The following is an 18,538-nucleotide window of genomic DNA, read 5'->3' on the forward strand; positions in this document are numbered from 1 at the left end:
AAATCTACAAACTAAACTTTACAAACCTACAAGCTAAACTTTACAAATCTATAATTTACAATATAAATAAATAATGAAAAATACAATATTTGTACAGTTGTCTCAAAAATAATACCAGTAGTTGTAAATGAATAAAAATGGCGCAGAGATGTTTGTGGCTCTTTGTTTTGTCATTATATTGTTGTTAATTGTGGTTATTTTCCAAGTTAGTCATTAGACCAACAGAAGGGTTCTCAAGCCTTTGGGACATTTTATGGGTCAGAAACTAAACAGTTTGAGATCTTGTGGTCTACAGACTTCTACTCTTAGAAAACGTTTGGTTTTCAGCAGGTTTAAAAAGAAACAGACCTCACTTTTTATGAGCATTTAAACATTTTGACTGATCAAATGAAAGCTTTCAGAAGAGACCAGTCCCCACGATATATTTTCTATTTTAAAGTAACAGTATTTGTATTTGGAGCTGTGCAGATTTTTCTCAGTTGACCTTCTGTTTTCAAAGGTTCTTCTAACTCTTTCTTCTCATAGTGACAGTTATTTTTCGACACAGTGGGACATCCCGTGGAGTTCAAAGGTCGCTGAGTTTAAACAATGCTTGTCCACTTAGCGCCAGTTTCAGAGCAAAAGCTTCTTTAGAAGACTTATCATCACCAGGGGAATAAGGGATCCGTTTTAGAACCTGTCTTTATTTTTCCTCCTCCTCAGGAGCTGCTGGAGGCTCTGACAGAGCAGAGGCAGGTGGAGGATCCAACAGCAGTATCTGTGAGAGGTGCTGCGCTCACTTCTTCTCTTGGCCTGAGCTGAGCCAGCATCAGAAGGTCTGCACCGAGGACCCCGTGGTACTCATTGTGAAGGACAATCTGCTCCAGGACTCTCTGATGGAGCCCTCTCCGGTTCCCAGTGTGGCGTCTAGCGACTCATCTGCAGCAGAGTCCACGGACGCCAGCTTTGAGCTGACGAAAGACAATGACAGTTTGGATATTTTAGAGGAAGGGGGAAGGGAGTGGGATGAAGTTATGGAGCTGGACTCTTCCCCTCAAGACAAATACACAACATTCAGCCCTCAACCTCCTGACTCAGCAGAATCCACTTCCTCTCAGGCATCGGCGTCCGGCAGCTTTGGCATACCGAGCACCAATGTCACCCTGGAGATCCTCCACAGCACCCGTGTGGCTGTGGCCCAGTTCTCCCAGCGAATCAGCAGCGGTGGTCTGGGAGGTAAAGCAGCATCGGCTACCATCCCAGTGATCCTGGAGCACCTGCTGGCTCTGCAGCAGCAGCAGGTCCACCAGCTGCAGCTCATCGAGCAGATCTGCAGCCAGGTGGCCGTCATGAACAGACAGCCGACCCAGGCTGCGGTAAATCCAGTGTCCAGGTCTCTGTCTCTGCCGTCAAACCCAGGAACCATCCCTCCTTCCATCCTGCCTCTGTCAGGAGCCATGCCCACCGTTAATGGACAGGCCACCGTGTCTTTGTCTTCTGCGCTGGAACAGTCCCAGAGCGTCCCTTCACAAACTCTCTGTGGACAGTTGACCTCAGCCTCGTCAGAAAACTCGACCCCATCTCTGTCGAGCAGCAGCAGCATGTCTACACTGCTGCCTCTGTTACCACACAGCTGCACCGTCAGTAGCTCTCAGACCCCCAGCTCCTCCAGCCCCCCATCCCTGACGCCTAGCAGCCTCCTCAGTTCCCCCTGCAGTCTTACATTTCTACCTCAGAGCCCCCCGAGCAGCAGCGTCATCTTCCCCAACCCTTTAGCCAGCATCGCAGCCACGACTAACGCCCTCGACCCCCTGGCGGCCCTGATGAAGCAGAGGAAAGGCAAACTCCCCAACATGTCGCTGTTTGAAACCAAGCCCAGCTCAGAGGAGCCCTTTTTCAAACACAAATGCCGGTTCTGTGCCAAAGTGTTTGGCAGCGACAGCGCCCTGCAGATCCACCTGCGCTCCCACACAGGCGAGCGACCCTTTAAATGCAACATCTGCGGGAACCGCTTCTCCACCAAGGGCAACCTAAAGGTGCACTTTCAGAGGCACAAAGACAAGTACCCCCATGTTCATATGAACCCCTTCCCTGTGCCGGAGTACCTGGACAACGTGCCGACAAGCTCTGGGATTCCATACGGCATGTCCGTCCCTCCAGAGAAACCTGCCTCCTCGTGGCTGGACAGCAAGCCGGTCGTAGCGACTCTTACTGCTAATGTGTGTCTTCCTCTGTCCTCTGCTGGATCAGATGAGCCTGTAAGTGTAACAGCATCTGTTCAGTCTTATCAGGCAGCTCCTGGTGAATGTGTGTCTGTGTCACCCAACTACAGAGGCAGTGAGGGTCGTTTCTCTCCCATTTCAGACTCGAACCGTGAGACAGAAACCTCCAAAGTACTGAAAACAGAGGGGACACACCTGCCCCAAACACTGAGTGTCAACTCAGTCACTGAGACATCCAGCAGCCCCCCCCCACCTGCACTCAACACCTCAGCGTCTCCCGTCTCCTGCTGTCCATCCCTTATGGATTCTATGCAAACATCAGAAACCTTGAAGCTCCAGCAGCTGGTGGAGAACATTGACAAGAAGATCACCGACCCCAACCAGTGCACTCTCTGCCACCGGGTGCTGAGCTGTCAGAGCGCACTGAAGATGCACTACCGGGTGCACACGGGTGAAAGGCCCTTCAGGTGCAAAGTGTGCGGCAGAGCGTTCACCACCAAAGGAAACCTGAAGACCCACATTGGTGTCCACAGGGAAAGTTCTTCAGTTCAGGCGCAGCACTCGTGTCCCATCTGTCAGAAGAAATTCACCAACGCCTTGGTTCTCCAGCAGCATGTACGTCTGCACGTGGTTGGACACACTCCTGATGCGCTGCAGGCAGTGGATAACTTCAACAGTCTCAGCAGCAACGAGCTCACAGATGATGTCTCGATGGAAGAGGAGGAGGAGGAGGAAGAAGAAGACGTAGAAAACATAGAAGAAGAAAAAACTGTTCCTAAACCTTTTATCTCTGATTGCAGATCTCCATCTAAACCTTTGTCATCGAGTGCAACAGCTCTGGAGGACCAAATGAGGATTCTAAACCACTGTTTCACTGTAACCCCCCCCACTAACGGAGTCAAGGACAGCCTGCTGCTCAGTGCTGACGGGGTTTCATCAGAGAAGAAGGTGGAGGTCAGCAGCAAACGCAGCCCACGTGTGTCTGAATCTTCCTGCTCACCTTCTTCCCCTCTTCAGAGCTTCTCAGATGCCTCAAGAGTCAAATTACTGGCAGGAAACAACAAACAGGAAACCCACGAGGTTCTGTTGGTCTCGGTGAAGAGAGAACAACCCGAGTCTCCAAAATCTGCAGCTGACCCGAGAGCAGAGCCGAACAAACACTGTGTGAAGGAGGAGCCCCCTTACAGCCTCTCGTGCCAGCTGAGCCGAGACAGAGGTAATAACAACAGTAATAACAATAGTAATAACAATAGTAATAACAATAACAATAATAAAGATAACCTATGTCAGCTAAAGGCAACAGAACAAAGATTTTAAGAGCCTTTGTTAAAAAGTCTGTAAGAATGAATTCCTGTCAGGTTTGCAGAGAGAGACATCCAAAGTTTGGAACCATAAAAACTCAAAGCAGCCTCTACTCCTCATCGAATCCCCGTCTCACTAACAGATTATCACTGGATGGTCTTAATAATCTGGCTGGACCAGACCTCCCAGTCATGTCACCGAGGTATGGGGCAACGAAGCCATGTAGACTTTTAAAACCTAATAAAATCATAAAATCCATTTTAAGCATTACAGGAAACCAGTGGGATTTGAGTGGGGATGCTCCCTTCTTCCTGTTCTAATTCTGGCAGCAGAGTTCTGAACTCGCTGCAGATTTAAAATAAACTTTTTATGTTTTTGGTAACCCATCAAGGACAATTGTAGCTTATCATGGGAAAAAAGATAAATATAACCATTTCTTCTGCATACTGATGAAAGCAGAAGAGTTTTATTACATCTGTCAAAGGGAACATCGAAAACCAAAACAGAAAGGTCCGAGTATGGAGCTTTGAGGAACACCACGTGTGACAGGGAAACACTGTATGTTTCAGCTGCATTAAAATGTTTACGCTCTATAAAAAAACAAGTTAAATTGTTCTAATACCGTGCCTGAGATGCCAAAAAGTTTGTGTAGCTGTTTCTGTAAGGTCTTGTGGTCCATGGTGTCAAAAGCAGCACCAAGGTCCAGAAGTACCGGGACAATGAGTTCACAGTCATCACTGAGATCTGTTTCTGTGCCAGGCTGGGCCAAAAACCAGATTAAAACAGTTGATGAAGGTTATTTTTGTTGTTGTGATCATTGAATGGATTTTTTTCACTTATTTTACTGAAGACTGACAGGTTTAGCGTCAGTCTGGGATTACTAAACTCAGAAGGATTTAATGAGTTTGTTTGGCTCCAGTTGCAGGTCAGAACCTCTCCGGCTCCATCAAAGCTGAGGTGAACGGTCACAGTCAGGTGGAGGTTCCTTTCAGCTCCAGTTGTCCGTCTGTCGGCAGCCCCGGCGTGACCTCCCTCCTCGGCCCGGCGCCGCCTCGACGAGCACCCAAACAGCACAACTGCAGCGCCTGCAGGAAGAACTTCTCATCGGCCAGCGCCCTCCAGATCCACGAGCGCACGCACACCGGAGAGAAACCGTTCGTCTGCTCCGTCTGTGGCCGAGCGTTCACCACGAAAGGCAACCTGAAGGTGAGCGGAGACTTCCTATCTGCCAAGTCCAGGATCAGGACTTTGTTGGATGAGGACAGGTCCACACGACCAGCGGGACCAAACGGTCATGTTTGAGAAACATTTCTGTCCGACAATAAAACAGGATTCTTAAGAGTTTTAAGATTAATCATCATTAAACGTTTCATTTTATTACTTTAAAGGTAAAATTAAAAAAAATATTTTTCAAATATTAGAAGCGAAAAAAGTTTAAATTTGTTTATTTATTTATTTTGAACAAGTTTATAAATTATTGTGTAAGGAAAAGAAAAACTTAACTTTTGTTTGAACAAATAAATTGTTTTCAGTTTTTAAAGTCAGATTTAATTAAATTTTGAGAATTTGGATGAAAAGTGGAGATTTGGATGTAAACAACAAATAGAAAGGCTGGGAGTTGAACCTGCAACCTCCTTGTTTATTTATTTATTAACCGTTAATTAACCAGACAAATCCCACTGAGATCTCAGATTATTTTTTAAAGGTGGTCTGGACCTGAAGGCAGATTAACGTGCATGATTTTAATCTGTGGGAGGAAACCGGAGTACCCGGTGAAAACCCACGCAGCACGGAGAGAACATGCACACTCCACCCAGAAACACCCCAGGTCCAACTGGGGAATGAACCCAGGACCTTCTTGCTGTGAGGCAACAGTGCCAACCACTGATTCACCGTGTTGCCTTGTGTCAGATGAGTGCCCACTGTTCAAATAAAAATCATTATTTTTGATAAAAGTCGTCACCGTGTCCAACGCGTGTCTTTCAGGTTCACATGGGAACCCACATGTGGAACAACGCCCCGGCCAGGAGGGGTCGGCGTCTGTCCGTGGAGAACCCCGGGGCTCTGCTGCGCGGGGAGGCGCTGAAGTTTGGGGAGGCCTTTCAGAAGGACCTGGCGACCCGAGCAATGAGCGTGGACCCCGGGTTCTGGAGCCGCTATGCCGCGGCCATCACCAACAGCTTGGCCATGAAGAACAACGAGATCTCTGTGATCCAGAACCCGGGCCTCGTGCCACTCCACCCGCTGACGGCAGCAAGCGTCACCAGGGGAACGATAACTGGCCTCAACAGGACCACCGTGGACCTGGGATCAATAACCGGCCTCAACAGGACCACCATGGACCTGGGATCAATAACCGGCCTCAACAGGACCACCGTGGACCTGGGAACCAACCGACACTTTTCCATGCTGATCGACGACGGCAAAGAAATCGGAATCAATTAAAATAAAAGCTGAATGTTGATGGAGTTTATATGCAAAATATTAAAGTCTTTTTATTTGCAAAGCAAATGAAAAGACTTCTTCAAGTTAAGGCAGAAGAGCAGAATATTCTCTCTCTGCTAAATGTTTTCTAAAAACAAACGTTTGGAGGGATCCTTCAGGGCTCAGCTGGTTGTTCTGAAGAAGAAACGGTTTCTTTCTGCAGGCGGAGCAACGAACACGATCTGCTCCGAACATCAACCCTGAAGGACTTACTGAAGCCACTTTGAATAAAAACCCGAACGGGCCGTTTGTCTGCCAGCGTGGTTCCAACACACCAACTCACTGACTCTGAACAAGAACTTCAAGAAGAGCCTTTTCTTTTGTTGCTGTCCTGTGGGAACTTGTGTTTTTTTACATTTTATATGTGTAAATATAAAACTAAGGTCAAGTGTGTGCAATAAAATATGACGACTCTTTTCACTGAAGTATAAAAATAAAATGTCCTTTCACACATTTTATATTCTAAAAGTCTGAACGTCTCCAAATGACCCAAATCCATCGGTGCTGAAAACATAAAATTACTTTAAGGCCAGTGTAAAATATGATATAAAGATGGGCCGCGGCTGCTTGGCGGTCCTATAATCCTGAGGTTGTGGGTTTGAAACCCTTTGAAACATTTGACAAATCTTTTATTTAAGTTCAAACTGTGATGACCCCTGAATAAGGGGTCAGCTGACAGAGAAATGTTCAAACTAATATTTGCCAGAAAAATGCCATTTTCTGTGTAAAAACTGGGAACGATGAGGGAACATGATTGCTGAAATTTGATGGAAAAATCAAATTTACCATGGTCTGACGTTGAACACTTTTGCCAAAACTATAAAGCGAGTTCATCACAGCAACACTACTGATCGGTTGAGGCCCCGGTTAACAACGACCGCCACTGGTGCTGAAATTAGATGGGCAAAAATTAAAATGAGCTAAAAGTTGCAAAATTAAACATAATGCTAACCTTAAAATGCTAGCTTTTGGGAATACGCTAAAAGCAAAAAATGTGCTAATTAAAAGGAGTAAAATACCAAAATTTAAAGTAGCAAAATGCTAGCTAAAAGCCTTAGCTGCATTATCATTACCAGAAATAAAATTAGCAATAGTAAATCTAGTATTAGCAGAAATATGCTAAAGTCGAAGCAGCCACTAGGGAGCACAGACTGGTACTGGTCGAGTAAACGGTGAGGGATGTGTCAGGAAGGACATCTGACGTAAAACACTTTTGACAAAACTATAATGTGAGTTCATCAAAGCGACACTATACCGGATCAGAGGAGGCCCGGGTTAACAACGACCGCCACCGGTGCTGTTGACAAACGGTGCCGCCGAAAATTGTACTACTGTTAGTCGAAGATCACGAGGAGGGAAACGTGTCAGGAGACAGAGGAGAAGAGGAAAGTCAAGAATGTAGGACTGAGGGTGGACACTCTAATGACAGACAAAGGTAGAGAGCTGGCTGACATGATGCAGAGAAGGAAGGTAGATGTTTTATGTGTCCAAGAGACCAAGAGGAAGGGCAGCAAGGCTCGCAGCATTGGAGCAGGGTTCAAACTGTTTTACCATGGTGTGGATAGAAAGAGAAATGGAGCCGGGGTGGTCCAGGTCGACTACATTCTGTGTAGAAGAGGAAACCTGAGGGAGATTGGAGACTGTAAGGTTGTGGCAGGGGAGAGCGTGGCCAGAAACCTGGTGGTGGAATAGTGAAGTGCAGGAAGATGTTCAAAGAAAGAGGTTAGCCAAGAAGAAATATGACAGAGAGAGGACTGAAGAGAGGAGACAGGAATATAAGGAGATGGGACGTAGAGCAAAGAGGGACAAAGCAGAAGATGTATGATGAGTTGTATGTGAGACTGGACACTAAAGAGGGCGAGAAGGACTTGTACCAACTGGTGAGACAGAGGGATCAGGCTAGAAAGGATGTGCAGCAGGTTAGGCTTGGTAAAGATAGGAATGGTAATGATCTAACAAGTGAGGAGAGTGTGACGGGAAGATGGAAGGAGTACTTTGAGAAGCTAATGGATGAAGAGAATGAAAGAGAAAGAAGAGTAGAGGTCATAGAAACTGTGGACCAGGAAGTGGTAAAGATTAGTGAGGGTGAAGTCCAGAAAGCTCTGAAAAGAATGAAGAAGGTGAAGGCAGTAGGACCTGATGACCAGTGGAGCACCTGAAAGAAGAGGAATGAAAGTCAGCTGTAGTAAGACAGAGTCCATGTGTGAATGAGAGGGAGGAGGTGGAACAGTGAGGCTACAAGGAGCAGAGGTCACAAAGGTGCAGGACTTCAAGGACTTGGGGTCCACTGTCCTGGAACATGGGGAGTGTGGTGAAGAGGTGAAGAAGAGAGTCCAGGCAGGATGGAGTGATGGAGAAAAGTTTCAGGAGTGATTTGTAACAAGAGTGTCAGCAAAGGTCAACAGAAAAGTTTACAAGACAATCATCAGAGGTACAACACAGGTTGAACAACTGGGAGATAAAGATAGAGAGGACTGAGATGGATTGCACATGTCCAGAGGTGGGACAGTGGTAACTTGGTAGAAGGATGTTAGAAATGCAGCTGCAGGAAAAAGACAAAGAGGAGACATATGGATGCCGTTAGAGAGGACATGGAGGTAGTTGGAGTGAGGACAGAGGACACAGAGGACAGAAAGAGATGGAGGAGAAGGAGTCGTTGTGGTGACCCATGAAGAGGGGAAAGCTGAAAGAAGCTGTTTTGAAGGATTTGAATCAATTATCTCAATATTTTGAATTTGGAAAAAAAAAAGAAGGAGAAAGAAACATTAAAATGGGTTATTGAGTTTGCATCTCAATAGTTTTTATTTGTTTTAACTGCGTGAGATTAAAAAAGGAATTGTTGGTGAAATTCTATTCATCTTCCGTAGATTTGACTCTGGGTCTTCTTCATTGTGGGACGTTCAAGGACAGTCGGATGTTTTCCTTTACATAAATTTATTTATAACGTTTAATTTTGAAAATGTGAATGACTAACCGAAATATCTGTGTTCTATAGATACATTAAAAACATGCATTAATCATAATATATGTTCTCACTACGAACTTTTATTTAAAACGAGCTATATTTATCGGAATGCTATGCGGTATCCAATCCGATTCACGCCGGCAAACTGTAAACTCCCACATTTCTGTCTGGTACACGAATGCGACACAGTCCGTCGCGAGCCTTTCATCGTGACGTCATGACGCTACTGCCCAGCCAACATGGCTGACAGCATCCCTTTGAATCCAGTACGGAAATTCTCCAGAAGGATCCAGTACTACAACTCAGCCGGCCTTTCACGGTACGTAGCGGGCTCACGGGGACTTGGACCGGGCTTACGGCGCGCAAGCAGCCGCTGTTTGTTGGGCTGCCGCGCAGAGGTTCGGTTCTGTCTGTGTTCCGGTGTTTTCAAACAACCGTCACGTCTGATTTTTAAATTCAATCTAACAAACGCTGACACCGTCCGTTAGCATGTTAGCTAGCTGTTTGTTTTGGTTTCCGGTTCGGTCTGGGCTCAGATTTCAGGTCATATGAGAATGTCTGTGGGTTGGAGTTGGTCACATGATGTGAAAATGAGTCACTGGAGCAGGATGAGCTGGTCCTTCAGGGCTGGTTCCGTTCCTCCATCAAGCTGATGGACTTTCAGAAGGGATGGAGTTTAGCCTCGTTAAATGTTGTAGTTTATGTACTGGCTCATGATAAAACAGTTCTTGGTGTTCTAACACAAAGAAAACAGCGCTATTCAAACAACACGTGATTTATTACAGCTTGTTGTGGAGCAGTAAATAAAATAACTGTTAGTTCTTCCAGAGCGACAGCGTTGTTGGCACAATGTCGAGGCAGAAAGACATCAGCAATGACTTGAGGTAAGCAGCAGATTCATCCCGAAGGTCAGACCGTGCAGTGACCCTACAGGCAGTAGGTCAAAGGTCATGCCCTCCTCTCCAAAAACAACATGGCAGCTGGACGTATGTTTGGAAAGTTTAATCTGAAGGAACCACCAGATTCTGGACCAGAACCAGACCAAAGGACAGATGTTTACCCAAGATGCATTGCAGCAAACAGCTCCCAGCTGTCAGCACGGTGGTGGAGGGCTGATGGTTCGGGCTCCTGTCAGTCACTGAGTGGACCAGGAAGTTCTCTGTAGACCAAAGGTTCTGGAGTCAAACGTGTCCATGTGTTGAACAGCTGAAGCTTGGACCAAACTGGGTCCAACAGGACCATGGTCCCACACACAGCAGCTGATCTACACCAGAACGGGTCAGAGAGAACAGAACCAAGGTGCTGCAACGGTCCAGTCAGAGTCCAGAACCTGAACTTGACTGACATGCTGTGGTGGAGCTTCAGAGAGCTGAGCAGAACCCTCAGTGATGGAAAGCAGAGTGGACCAGAACTCCTCCAGAACCAGGAGAGGGACTGGTCAGAGTTCTGGTTCTGAAAGAGGTTCTGTTGGATGAATTTTTCACAGTTTGGTTCAGGTTTTATTGTTGTGTCATCTCGTGTTTTACTGAAGAAACGCAGCTCTTCTGTGAGGACGTTCTTCTTCAGAACCGACCCACGTTCCTGCAGGATGAGAGCAGAACGTTCTGTCATCAGACGTGGGCGTTTGTTAGTCTGAACCCTGCAGATATTAATAAAACAAACATCTGAGCTCCAACGGTTCGTCTTAGAGCCGCAGTTTAACGTTCCCGTCCGTCCACCGCTCCGTTTCCTTGTGTCTGCGCTGCAGAGAGGAATTCTGGGTAACGTGACGGCTGATCGGGGGCAGGCTGACGAGTCTTACGTCCTCAGTCCCGTCTGGACTCTACAAACCCTGCTGGGTTCCAGGTGTCACAGAGAAACTTGCTTCGTGGCATGGTTTGTGAAATGTAGAGGCAGACAACGTTTTGGTGTTTCTGGACCAAACTGACCTGGAAGGTGGCGGGCGACAATCCTTCTGTAGATCTTTAGTTTTAGTTCCTGCTCAGCAGAAAACCTGATTTTATTTTTCCTTCTGCCCTTCGCTGCAGCTTGGGCTTGAATCTGACGTAATTAACTTTTGAAATGTGCGTTTCTCATGTAGAGCTTTCTTCACTGAACGCACATTACAGGCACTTCTCAAGAAAAAAATATTTCACTCTAATGAATTTATGGAATTTATGAGTTCTGACTGAAGAAATGGGAACTTTTTCACAATATTCCATTTTTTTGAGACTCGCCTGAATTTCTCGTCTCGTTTCAGGTTCTCTTCAGAAGATGAGACCTCCAACCTGGACGAGATGCCTCTGATGATGTCGGAGGAAGGCTTCGAGAACGATGAGAGCGACTACCAGACTCTGCCCCGGGCCCGGGCGGGTCAGAGGCACCGAGGCTTCGGCTGGTTCCTGCTGGGGGGCTGGAAGGTCCTCTGTGGCAGGTACTTGTGACGAACGCCGAAGGCTCCGTTTGCTGCTGAAACAGGGACGTCTTTTTATTTATCAGCGTTTCAAAAACTGTTCAGTCCTGAGGTCAGTTCAGATCTGAGGAGAACCTCTTTGGGAGGGGGGTCTGGAAGCTGGTTTGAATTCTAAACTCAAGCTTTCAGATGACATGTTCAATGAATGGCGACACAAAATACGGTAAACTGCCCTTTAATTACCGGTAGTGACTTTTTGCCTGCAGCGTTGAGCTAAACTTCCTGTTGGCACGAAAAGCTGCGTCTGTCTGCGCCGGAGTCGTCCGTGGTCTGAAAACACCACAGAAGAAGAAGTGGAGCAAATGAAACCGTTATGGTAACTGTAGCAGAGCGTTGACAGATAAAAATAATATTTTATATTGATCATGGGGGAAGTAAAAAACGCTCAGAGGTCCAGTTTACACATGACCCATCTCTAAGGTACCGCTGCGCTCGCCGTCCTTCCCATGCCAGGTGACTAGGTGGCGCTGTGATGTTTGGATTGCAGCGACGCGTTCACCTCGGTCTCGTTTCCTGCACTTCTGTTCTAAATGGTGACTACAGGAACGTTGGTTTGGACCGAGGATGAGGAGCTCCTGGGTGATGAGGACAAACAGCACTCTTCTGTCCTCCAGCGTTCCTGTTGTTCAACTACAGAGAAACTACTGACGGCCGCCATTCACGGTGCGCTCACACGTTTCACTCTGATGCCGGGCGTTTCCAGAAACCTCTTTTGAGACCACGAGCCAAAAGTCTTTAAAACGGCTGCTGTAGTCATGAGCACAAACAGCCGAAACGTAGCTGAAAAGCGACTGTTTCGCCTACGAGTTGTGTTGTAGAGCTGTCATTTCTAACCCGGAGCCCGGCCCGGTCCTAATCTGGGTCGGCCATGATAATGTGCTTAATGTGCGGGCCGGGTCGGTGTCAGGCTTTGATTGCGTCAGTGTACGCACACGACTGCCGATCCAATTATATGGCAACACAGCTTTCCATACAATCACCAGCCACACGCGGCCATTTGACCGTGCGCTGACCGGCCCTGAAAGAAATAAAAAAGTTCAGTTAAGTTTCAGATGGACTAATGCCAGACAGAGATCCATCGCCCAGACAGACGTTCATTCAGCCGCTGCGCTCAGTGGACGCGCGCGGCCGACGACCCAAACCGGTGAGATCACAAAACATCTGACATGTCAGAGCAGGGTCCGTGTCTGAATCATGCAGAGTGCAGCAGAAACGGGGATTAAATCTCTTTGACGGCCATGAAAGGACAAACGCCTCCTCAGCTCCGATCTTCTGCCTCCTTTATTCAGCCGCGCACGTACGTGACCGTTAATGAACCGCTAACGTGACCGCTGATCAAAGAGACGAGCCTGAAGACTTCCTGAGACGAGAGAGTCAGCTGATCAGCTGATCAGCAGAGAGTGATCATTTTATTATTCTGCCGTGGAAACCAGTGGGACCCTCGTCAGAAACAATGTCTGCACCTGAACCCTGAGGTTTAATGAACGCTGATGACGCGCTGAGTTCAGCAGTGCAGCCGCGGAGCTCCGTGCACGTTACGAGCACGTATTTCTACTCCGGAATGACAGGATTATCTGTGTACGTGCCCTCAGACCCAGGTCCGAGTCTTCCCTGCTCTAAATGGCACGTTTCTTTAAGACCGGACCCGTCTGAACCACGCGCAGCTGCAGGTTTGGTTGAGATGTGGCGGCGTTGCTTCAGTCGTGAACGTCGACGTGACGAAGACGCTGCCGGAAATGAAACCGCATCAAAATGAAACGTTCGTAAAACGAGTAGTTTGTGTTTTTATCTTCAACGCTGCTCATAAACCACAAGTTCTCACAAGGTCCAGAAGTGACCTGAGACCAGGGGCTGCACCTCCTGGACCCCCTGTGGACCGAAGGTGTCCCCCGGACCTCGTCAGGTCTTCTGTCCACATGTTGCTGTTCATGTGACAGGCCAGTGCTGCAGACTGGTTTATGGGACAGCGTCATGAGAAACTCCAGCTGAGGACGAGTCCTCGTCTGTCCCTGCAGCTCTTTGTCTGAACGCTGCGTTTGACGGCTGATGTGAAGAGCGTGCGCTCCGTGCACGGCCACCGGAGGGGGGGGGGTGTGTTGGTGGAGCTGCTCGATGCGCTCCGTCAGGTTTCAGGTCAAAGACGCTCCGTCCCACAGAAGACACGCGTCCTCTAAAGATGTCCCTCTCTGTGTTTGTTCGTGCCAGAACAATAAAGTTGAACGTTTATGAACAAATGTTTGTGCAGCACTTCATCGCCCTCGCAGTCGAACGTGCACCCACACATTACGCTGCCCCCCCCCCCCACTAATGAACAAATGGGGATTTTTCACAGCTGACCAGTTTGATGCGTCGCAGTAATTTTCTGTTTGAAGAGTGCGGGATTATAAAGCACAAATAATTCACGGTGGCTAAGCTTCGGCTGTTTATTTAAACTGTTCTGGAGCTGCAGCCGCGGCGCGCACCGGCTCTAACCGCCGAGGCCAACACAAACACCCCCTTCACCACCGTTCATTATTGAACTTTAGCTTTTGCCAACTTGCTGAAAACGTGGAAACGCCAAGTCGCCCAGCATGACGGCACACAGCGCCCCCCCTCACCCCAGGTGCCGGCTCAGACTCCCGGGGAGCTGAACTTCTGTTTGTGCTTCACATCAGATGTGGGCGATAAGCCCCCGCTGAGGCAGGTGAACACAAAGTCACTCACTTTCATTAAAACCGTCTCATCAGAGTCTCAACTTTCTGTTCCCCGCCGCGGAGCCAAGAGGGAACTGGAAATCCGTCTGTCCGTGCACGTTGGGAGCTGGAAAAACAAAGAAGGTGCCGTCTTTCATCTTGGCGCGCGGCTCTGTCCAAGTGTGACAAAGGTCACACATCTGGGTCACCAGTTCAGAATCCAAGATGGCTGCCTCTGTCTGTCTCTCCCTCCTCTCCAGGAGCCGTCTCTCTGCTCCTCCTCAGACTCGACATTCAAATCCTCCCTCTGTTCTTCTCCACAGTAGCTCCTCCCACCCGAGTGTCTTTAATCAAAAACATGTAGGTTTTCTTCATTCTCTGTTCCCGTCCAGAAAAACACTCGTGTCCAGATCTACCAACGCTCAGCGACGGGGACGACGGCGCTCGTCCAGAGTTCTTCTTCTCTTTAACACCAGCTGAAACTCCCTTCTGTGTTTAATGTTTTTCACGTGACGTTGATGTTTTTCTCTCCAGCTGCTGCGACTGCCTGGCTCGTTTGTGCCGCAGGAAGAAGGAGCTGAAGGCCCGGACCGTCTGGCTCGGCTGCCCGGAAAAATGTGAGAAGTACCCGAAGAACTCCATCAAGAACCAGAAGTACAACGTCGTCACCTTCGTGCCCGGAGTGAGTGCTGGAACATTTGGACTCGTGACCTCGGCCCGGTTCTTCTGAGCGTTGGAGCCCAGCAGTTCTGAGTACCTGTTAACTCCAGTCAGAGGTTTACACGGGGGGTGTCAGACATTCATCAGAGTTACTTATTAAAAGCAGAATGGTTCTGTAATGAAGAGAGCTGGGCTCATTAAATGTCATCTGTCTGTTGGAGGCGCAGGTTCTCCCGTGGACGGTGAAACCAAGCGGCTGCATCGTCCCCCCCCCCCCCTGAATTATTAAATACTCACAGATTGAGTTTAGCAGGATGCATTCACCCTAAAGGTCAGGAGGTTCATTAGCTGAAGTCCCTGATAATCTTTAAGTAGACACACGCTCTCATTATTGCAGGCATTACTCAAAGTCTGACCTTAGAGGAGGAGAGTTCTGCCACTTCCTGTTGACTGATGGCCCGTTAGCAGCGAGCGGCGCTGCTGCGTCTTCTGAGTCCTGCCGGGGAGCAGGAGCAGATGTGTTGCAGCTGTTTACAAAGTAAAGCTTGGAGTTTTAATGTGGTCGTTCTCTTCCTCTGTTTCCTCCCAGGTTCTGTACCAGCAGTTCAAGTTCTTCCTCAACCTGTACTTCCTGGTGGTGGCCTGCTCCCAGTTCGTGCCCTCGCTGAAGATCGGATACCTGTACACCTACTGGGCCCCTCTGGTACCGCCCGCATTTACCCCCCTCTCTGTGTTCAGTCTGACTGCTGTTTTAAGCTGGGTCAAAGAGTGTCCTGCTGATGGACGCTGGTCTTTGTCCCTCAGGGCTTTGTCCTGGCCGTTACCATGGTGAGAGAAGCTGTGGACGAAGTGCGGCGCCATCAGCGAGACAAAGACATGAACTCCCAGCTGTACAGCAAACTCACAGTCCGAGGTGAGACAGACTTGTCCTCTCCGTCCTGTAAGGTCAGGTGGACACCAGGACACCGTTAGACATTTCGTCTGATCAGACAGGAAGTGTTTGACGTTTTGTCTTCAATCAGACAGGGAGTGTTTGACGTTTCCTCTCAGATCGGACAGGAAGTGTTTGACGACTCTTCTTCGATCGGACAGGAAGTGTTTGACGACTCTTCTTCGATCTGACAGGAAGTGTTTGACATTTCCTCTCGGATCAGACAGGAAGTGTTTGACGTTTCCCCTCTCATCAGACAGGAAATGTTTTGACGTTTCCACTCAGATCGGACAGGAAGTGTTTGACGATTTTTCTTGGATCTGACAGGAAGTGTTTGACATTTCGTCTCCGATCAGACAAGAAGTGTTTGACATTTCTTCTCTCATCAGACAGGAAGTGTTTGACGTTTCTTCTCTCATCAGACAGGAAGTGTTTGTCATTTCCTCTCATCAGACAGGAAGTGTTTGACGATTTTTCTTGGATCTGACAGGAAGTGTTTGTCATTTCGTCTCCGATCAGACAAGAAGTGTTTGACATTTCTTCTCTCATCAGACAAGAAGTGTTTGACGTTTCTTCTCTCATCAGACAGGAAGTGTTTGACGTTTCTTCTCTCATCAGACAGGAAGTGTTTGTCATTTCCTCTCATCAGACAGGAAGTGTTTGACGTTTCTTCTCTCATCAGACAGGAAATGTTTTGACGTTTCCTCTCATCAGACAGGAAGTGTTTGACGATTTTTCTTGGATCTGACAGGAAGTGTTTGACATTTCGTCTCCGATCAGACAAGAAGTGTTTGACGTTTCTTCTCTCATCAGACAGGAAGTGTTTGACGTTTCTTCTCTCATCAGACAGGAAGTGTTTGACGTTTCTTCTCTCATCAGACAGGAAGTGTTTGTCATTTCTTCTCTCATCAGAGAGGAAGTGTTTGACGTTTCTTTCATTAGACAGGAAGTGTTTGACGATTCTTCTTCGATCAGACAGGAAGTGTTTGTCATTTCCTCTTGGATCAGACAGGAAGTGTTTGTCATTTCTTCTCTCATCAGACAGGAAGTATTTGACGTTTCTTTCATCAGACAGGAAGTGTTTGACGATTCTTCTTCGATCAGACAGGAAGTGTTTGTCATTTCTTCTCTCATCAGACAGGAAGTGTTTGTCATTTCTTTTCTCATCAGACAGGAAGTGTTTGTCATTTCTTCTCTCATCAAACAGGAAGTGTTTGACGTGACGGAGATCATCTGTTGGAAAATCACGCTTCATTTTTTTTTTTTTTTAACTCTGTTTACTTCTTGTTGCTCGTATATATTTTATTTTAACTTTTTTTTCCTCTTCAGGTAAAATTCAAGTAAAAAGTTCCGACATCCAAGTTGGAGATCTGATAATTGTTGAAAAGGTACCGACGTCCTCCTGAATGTCTCATTTTAATGGTCAGAAACCAAGAAATGTTAAAGTTCTTTTACTTTAATTATCTGTCAAGTTAAAAGTTTTATAAAGACAAGAACTTTTAATCACATTTAGACTCGTCAACATTGTGTTTGAAAGTGACATTTTATGGACTTTGTAGTTGTTCAAAGTGCTCGAACATGAACTGGACATTCGATAATTAACAAATCAACAGAATCAAAGTAAAGAGTCGTTTAGTTTTCATATAATTGATCATTTATTGGATTACATTCAGTCAAAAAGATTTTAATCCTCCCAAACCCAGTAAAAAAAACTCTGCAGTGACATAAGCTGCACACTTTGGAAATAAATCATTTATTCTTCTATTTAAATGGATCATTTATTATTCTTCACGTCATCAAACCTGCAGAAATTTACAGGAAACACTGAACGACGACCAGCAGTCCAGAGACTTTCAGTTCCACTGAGCTGAGCGCTGACGTCTTCGTTAGCAGAAACTATATTTAAATACTGACACAGCAGCCGAAGTTTCTGTGGAGTCACCAACTCTTTTGTGTTTCTGCAGAACCAGAGGATTCCTGCAGACATGATTTTCCTGCGAACGTCTGAGAAAACCGGTGAGTTTAGTCCCTGACTCTGATACCTCGGCTGCTGAAGGAGTTTAATAAAACCAAACGGAGCTCCACTATCTCGACTCCTCGTCTCGCTCTGACAGTCCGTCCTGCCGTCCGTCTGAGCTTTTATTTTGTGAGGAGGAGCCGCTCCCAGGCGTCCATCAGTCCCTGACCTGTCAATAATGTGGACGTCTCTGTCCCTCATCCTCACTCTCTGTGTGTCGGGAGCGAAGAATGAGTCGTCCGCCTCGTTATTTGATGTTTTCAGTCATTCTAACCCCTCGGGGAGCGTTTCAGCCCCCCCCCATCAGAGAGCGACTGTGTTTGGTGTGTAATAATCCGTCGGATCGATCCGGTCACGGCAGCTCGGGTTCATTGGGCCTGATGGAGCGAAGCAGCTAAACACTCAGCTGAAGGCTTCACACTCGCTGGTTTAAAACTGAGCCCATGCTTCAAATTTAAACTTTACATTTATGTAAAATGTATCTAAATATAAACATTTCATTCTGAGGGTTTCTCCAGACGTTTAGACACAGATTTTTCTCATTCATTCAACCTTTATTTCTACAGGTTAGTCTCATTGAGACACAGGGACTCATTTACAAGAGAGACCTGTCCCAGACAGAACATTTAAAGTACAGACAACAACAATAACAACAACAATAACAATAAACTACAGTAAAAATGCAGTTTAAATAAGAGTCAGAGTCACAGAGAGTCAGAGATTCTTTATTGTCATTCGCACCTCATGTGGTTCATGTGGTGGAGCGAAATTATGTACACAGGGTCAGATCAGCAGCAACATGAAACAGATCAGCAGCAACATGAAACGGATCAGCAGCAACATGAAACGGATCA

General features: G+C 47.0%; 2 protein-coding genes across 3 annotated transcripts in view; both read left to right on the forward strand.

Moving 5' to 3' along the window:
- LOC119425545 (sal-like protein 3) overlaps positions 1 to 6,029 on the forward strand; it is a 31,930-nt gene extending 25,901 nt beyond the window's left edge. The window contains exons 3-6 of the mRNA XM_037693072.1: positions 703 to 2,352; positions 2,473 to 3,417; positions 4,429 to 4,709; positions 5,490 to 6,029. Of these exons, the coding sequence (XP_037549000.1) occupies positions 703 to 2,352; positions 2,473 to 3,417; positions 4,429 to 4,709; positions 5,490 to 5,948 (3,335 nt within the window). The 3' untranslated portion in view covers positions 5,949 to 6,029. The remainder of the gene's footprint in view (positions 1 to 702; positions 2,353 to 2,472; positions 3,418 to 4,428; positions 4,710 to 5,489) is intronic.
- Positions 6,030 to 9,180: 3,151 nt separating this feature from the next.
- Positions 9,181 to 18,538, forward strand: part of atp9b (ATPase phospholipid transporting 9B) — a 39,831-nt gene continuing 30,473 nt past the window's right edge. For both annotated transcript variants that reach the window (XM_037693201.1, XM_037693202.1), the window contains exons 1-7: positions 9,181 to 9,271; positions 11,192 to 11,365; positions 14,611 to 14,758; positions 15,326 to 15,439; positions 15,541 to 15,649; positions 16,997 to 17,055; positions 17,632 to 17,683. In XM_037693201.1, the coding sequence (XP_037549129.1) occupies positions 9,192 to 9,271; positions 11,192 to 11,365; positions 14,611 to 14,758; positions 15,326 to 15,439; positions 15,541 to 15,649; positions 16,997 to 17,055; positions 17,632 to 17,683 (736 nt within the window). In that variant the 5' untranslated portion in view covers positions 9,181 to 9,191. The remainder of the gene's footprint in view (positions 9,272 to 11,191; positions 11,366 to 14,610; positions 14,759 to 15,325; positions 15,440 to 15,540; positions 15,650 to 16,996; positions 17,056 to 17,631; positions 17,684 to 18,538) is intronic.

This window comes from Nematolebias whitei, chromosome 19 (assembly GCF_014905685.2).
Source record: "Nematolebias whitei isolate Nwh7 chromosome 19, NemWhi1, whole genome shotgun sequence".
In the NCBI taxonomy this organism is placed as follows: domain Eukaryota; kingdom Metazoa; phylum Chordata; class Actinopteri; order Cyprinodontiformes; family Rivulidae; genus Nematolebias; species Nematolebias whitei.